General features: G+C 40.2%; 1 protein-coding gene across 1 annotated transcript; it reads left to right on the forward strand.

Moving 5' to 3' along the window:
- The first annotated feature begins 1,587 nt into the window (after positions 1-1,587).
- Positions 1,588-5,004, forward strand: LOC106565765 (immunoglobulin lambda-1 light chain). The gene is made up of 4 exons (XM_045715728.1): positions 1,588-1,838; positions 1,935-2,259; positions 3,694-3,728; positions 4,661-5,004. The coding sequence occupies exons 1-4, from the start codon at positions 1,799-1,801 to the stop codon at positions 4,945-4,947; spliced, it is 687 nt and encodes a 228-aa protein (XP_045571684.1). The 5' UTR covers positions 1,588-1,798; the 3' UTR covers positions 4,948-5,004.
- Positions 5,005-5,490: the final 486 nt, after the last annotated feature.

A 5,490-nucleotide genomic window follows, 5' to 3' on the forward strand; every position in this document is an offset into this window, starting at 1 on the left:
TTAAGAGGTTCTTCTATCTCCTCTCAGAGCTGTGTGGGGAGAGAGGACTGAAACTGAGAATATGTCCCTAATTGCACTCTATGCCCTTTACAGTGCACTACTTTTGACAAAGGCTCATTGGGCTCTGGTCAACAGTAGTGCACTATAAACGGAGTAGGGAGACATTTGGGACTCATATTGAGTACCTCATCATTATGTTGGTCCTGTGAAGAACTAGTATAGGATATTAAACTCCAGTTATGGTTTGATGGAGGTAGGAGATTAGATACCACATCATTATGTTGGTCCTGTGTAGAACTAGTATCGGATAGTAAACTCTAGTTACGGTTTGATGGAGGTAGAATATGATTCAGTGATGAAGACAGGATCTCATGTAGAGCAAAGAGAGTAGCTGGTGATTGGTTAACTGTAGAGGTCCCTCCCTCTAGTCCTCCCTGTCTGTCTCCTTATAGGTGAGTCCTGCAGCCTCTCCTCTCCTCACACTCCAACACTGCTCATCTCTCAACTGGACAGTAAGGGCAATTCACACCACACACTGACAACATGCTGGGGACACTCTGCACTCTCATCACTGCTATAACATGTAAGGAATTTACTGTTTGTTCAATCTGAATCTAAAAACAATGCCTTGAAGTTTTACATTCATGTAATGATAAATTGTCTTAATAAATTGTGTGTTTAATTCCCACAGATGTCAGTTGCCAGAAAGCAGTGATACAGACACCTTCAGTACTGACTGTCAGTACAAAGGGAACTGTCACTTTTCACTGTGACATCACCAAAGATGAAGGCAATTATGTAATCTGGTATAAACAGGTTCCAGGAGGAGGTCCTCAGTATGTGTTAAAGTTTTACCGTACTCATCCCTCTCCTGATCAATATGGATCTGGTTTCTCCTCTGATCGTTTCACATCTAAAGCCACGTCTGATAAGGATTATCAGTTTATAATCAGTAATGTGGAGGAGACAGACTCAGCAGTATATTACTGTAAGACCTGGGACAGCTCTGTTAAAGAATACGTATCACAGTGATATACACCATGACAAAAACCTCCTCAACAAACACACTCACTTCTGCTTTCAGATGTTCTGAATATAGACACTAACTGAATGTCAAGTCATCCTGAACCAGTGTGTCTGCAGTATGAGAACATGACATGCTTGTGTTTTACACAAAACCTTTCACACATTTAGTAGAATGTTGTCATTAATAATTACACCTAGTTGTCACAAACCATGACAGATAAAGTGATATTCCAGATGGTTCCGTCCTAACAGAAGACTCCATGTATCAGATAACCTCCATGATAGTCAGTCCCCTGGTTTACAGTAGAGACATATTACATCAACAGTCATTTAGTGATATACTGTTAGTTCAGAACCCCACCATCCAGATAATATTATTAGAATATACATATGATGACATGCTGATTTTAGGGAAACTTACCAAAATAACTCACATGAAACTAAATACTTCTCTTTTCAGTGTAACCAAAATGATCTCAAATGGTTTTTGTTCGTCCAATATAAAATATATAGATATTTTTGATAGTTTAATAGTTCGTCATTTAAATTCATCAGAAGTCCATCTTCTCAGAAGCTGATAGGCTGAGATATAGAGGCCCCTCCCTCTGGTCCTCCCTGGCTTGGTGATAGGTTAACTGTAGAGGCCCCTCCCTCTGGTCCTCCCTGTCTGTCTCCTTATAGGTGGGTCCTGCAGCCTCTCCTCTCCTCACACTCCAACCCTGCTCATCTCTCAGCTGGACAGTAAGGGCCATTCACACCACACACTGACAACATGCTGGGGACACTCTGCACTCTCATCACTGCTCTAACATGTAAGGAGTCTGACTTCCTGGAGGTTTAACTTCCTGGTTTATTAATAATGAGTCTGTATGTTTCTCTTTATTACATGTCATCTTCTTATTTCCCAGGTGTCAGTGGTGTGACTGTGGTGACACAGAAGCCTCCTGTTGTGACAGTGAGGAAAGGAGAGACGGCCACTATGGACTGTAACCTGGGGACTGTTGATAATAGTGCTCATTGGTATAAACAGGTTCCAGGAGGAGTTCCTCAGTATGTTTTACAGTGGTACTACTATAATTGGACCTCTGTAATATATGGTTCTGGTTTCTCCTCTCCTAAATTCACATCTAATCATCAGTCTATATCAGATTATAGTTTGATTATTAATAATACGGAGGAGGAAGACTCAGCAGTGTATTACTGTAAGACAAATGACTACTCTGTTAACGAGTGGGCTTCACAGTGATATACACTATGACAAAAACCTCCTCACCAAATACGCTCACTTCTACAGAGGGGCAGAGGGGGGAACTCTAAGAAACAGCAGTTGATCAGTGATTATTATAACAATATATACATGTCACAATGGAAGAACCATCCATCCCTACATGTCAACAAGATTATAAGACAATTGTGAAAAGAGATTTAGCCATTCTTGATGTAATCCTCATCATCATATCATCATCAAGTGAAGACTGCATCAAATGGATAGTGCTTCAATTCATGGATTGAAAAGGACCAGACACCAAAAGCAAAATATGATGCTATACTATATACTGTTAATTCATAGAGAGAAACTCTAGAAAAGCCTGAGATGTTTGTAGAGAGAGTGAAGCTCTGTCTGAATGGGATATTTCAGTTCCTGTCTGTCCTCTCAGTAGAGAGAGTGAAGCTCTGTCTGAATGGGATGTTTCAGTTCCTGTCCTCTCAGTAGAGAGAGTGAAGCTTTGTCTGAATGGGATGTTTCAGTTCCTGTCCTCTCAGTAGAGAGAATGAAGCTCTGTCTGAATGGGATGTTTCAGTTCGTGTCCTCTCAGTAGAGAGAGTGAAGCTATGTCTGAATGGGATGTTCCAGTTCCTGTCCTCTCAGTAGAGAGAGTGAAGCTCTGTCTGAATGGGATGTTCAGCTCCTGTCCTCTCAGTAGAGAGAGTGAAGCTCTGTCTGAATGGGATGTTTCAGTTCCTGTCCTCTCAGTAGAGAGAGTGAAGCTCTGTCTGAATGGGATGTTTCAGTTCCTGTCCTCTCAGTAGAGAGAGTGGAGCTCTGTCTGAATGGGATGTTTCAGTTCCTGTCCTCTCAGTAGAGAGAGTGAAGCTCTGTCTGAATGGGATGCTTCAGTTCCTGTCCTCTCAGAAGTGAGAGTGAAGCTCTGTCTGAATGGGATGTTTCAGTTCCTGGCTGTCCTCTCAGTAGAGAGAGTGAAGCTCTGTCTGAATGGGATGTTTCAGTTCCTGTCCTCTCAGTAGAGAGAGCGAAGCTCTGTCTGAATGGGATGTTTCAGTACCTGTCCTCTCAGTAGAGAGAGTGGAGCTCTGTCTGAATGGGATGTTTCAGTTCCTGTCCTCTCAGTAGAGAGAGTGAAGCTCTGTCTGAATGGGATGCTTCAGTTCCTGTCCTCTCAGAAGTGAGAGCGAAGCTCTGTCTGAATGGGATGTTTCAGTTTCTGTCCTCTCAGAAGTGAGGGTGAAGCTCTGTCTGAATGGGATGTTTCCATTCCTGTCCTCTCAGTAGAGAGAGTGAAGCTCTGTCTGAATGGGATGTTTCAGTTCCTGTCCTCTCAGTAGAGAGAGTGAAGCTCTGTCTGAATGGGATGTTTCAGTTCCTGTCCTTTCAGTAGAGAGATTGAGGAGGTTTTTGTACTGCTGTGTATACAAACTGAATAAACTGGTATTCGGACCAGGATCCAAGCTCATTGTCACTGGTGAGTACCCTTTAATATATAGAATATGTTTTGTTTCTTATCTAAGGTTGGTCAGATATATATATTTTTTCATGTTTATTTAATAAAATGTCATTTATATTTACTGATTTAATATTTTTCACCTGCTTTAATCTTGTCTCGTATGTTGTTTGTAAATGATTTATGAAACAGTTTGATGACGGTGTGAATGTCTCTGGTTGGTCAGCTCTGTTCATGTTTAATCATGAATATCTTGTGTTTCTGTTGTCTATATAACTCAATGTAAAGGAGATATTTCATCTCAAAGTGTTTAATCATGAATATCTTGTGTTCTGTTGTCTATATAACTCAATGTAAAGGAGATATTTCATCTCAAAGTGTTTTATCATGAATATCTTGTGTTTCTGTTGTCTATATAAATCAATGTAAAGGAGATATTTCATCTCAAAGTGTTTAATCATGAATATCTTGTGTTCTGTTGTCTATATAAATCAATGTAAAGGAGATATTTCATCTCAAAGTGTTTTATCATGAATATCTTGTGTTCTGTTGTCTATATAACTCAATGTAAAGGAGATATTTCATCTCCAGAAATTTTATCCAGCTCAATTTCTTAGACAAATATATATATTTTTTATCCAATTTGCTTGTGAATTATTTGTATTTTATATTTAAAATGTCCACATTGTGTTCAGCTTTTAGCATTTTAGTCTTCCAGAACTGTGATGTAATATTATAAATAATGTTTCCAGAAATTGCTCTGTCTCTCATTTTAACACCTTAACACTGTATGATTCCTTCTATCAATATCATTGTAAACATCATGAAGAGCAGTTCTCTATTTAATTGCTCTTAATGCAGAGTGTATTGGTAATGATACCCACATGTACTGAAATCTAAACTGTTATCAGTTGTGTTTTCTTCTCATCCCATCCGTTGACTACTTTCTACAGATGGAGATCTGGCTACACCTGCTGTGACCCTGTTCCCTCCATCCACTGAAGACCTCAAGTCCAGCAGAGCAACACTGGTGTGTCTGGCTAGTAACCTGTCTCAGAGGTCCAAGGGGTTAGCAGATGTCAGCTGGATGTCTAGCGGTGAATCAGTGACAGAAGATGTTTCTACCAGCCCTGCTGAGCAGCAACCAGACAAAACCTTCAAGATCAGCAGCTATCTGACCATTCAGACCGCAGAGTGGGACAAGGATGTGGTGTTCACATGTAAAGTGTCGTTGGGTTAAAGATAAAATGTTGTTGGGTTCAGATTAAATCTCTTGAGATGCCCCATCTCATCCAAATGAATTATATTAAATTCCATAGATATTTATTCAAACTATACAAGATACCTGACATCTCTTCTTATCTACATTAAATCAGTGTAACCAAACCAGAAACCACCACAGACAGACAGTCTACAGACCGACCCAGTGTCCCCACAGAGACCAACAGAACCATGAATAACCTGGGCACCATCCGAGCCACCTGTCCTCGCTCCCCAACCAAGGGCCCCTCCAAGTTCAAACAGAGTTACACTCTCCAGTTTAAAAGCATGCCCAGAGGGGGGTCATTGGATGAGTCACTATTCATTTGATTTAGTTCTACAAATAAAGATAACTAAACATTTCCAAATGTATTTCAAATTTTATCTCTGATTTAATTATATTTTTTACATATATATTTTTTATATTGTATTGTTTAAGGTCAGTGACGGTGGTAAGGTAGAGAGGGAGACAGAGAGTGGGGGCTGAGGCAAGATTAGTAACCTCATGTCCAGTGGGTCTGTG

Source organism: Salmo salar, chromosome ssa03 (assembly GCF_905237065.1).
Source record: "Salmo salar chromosome ssa03, Ssal_v3.1, whole genome shotgun sequence".
In the NCBI taxonomy this organism is placed as follows: Eukaryota; Metazoa; Chordata; class Actinopteri; order Salmoniformes; family Salmonidae; genus Salmo; species Salmo salar.

Excerpts from the sequence above, each read along its gene's own strand:
- LOC106565765 (XM_045715728.1), top strand. The coding sequence starts at position 1,799 with ATGCTGGGGACACTCTGCACTCTCATCACTGCTCTAACAT. Across the intron at positions 1,839-1,934 it reads TCTCATCACTGCTCTAACAT|GTGTCAGTGGTGTGACTGTG; the intron begins GTAAGGAGTCTG and ends CTTATTTCCCAG. Across the intron at positions 3,729-4,660 it reads ATCCAAGCTCATTGTCACTG|ATGGAGATCTGGCTACACCT; the intron begins GTGAGTACCCTT and ends TACTTTCTACAG.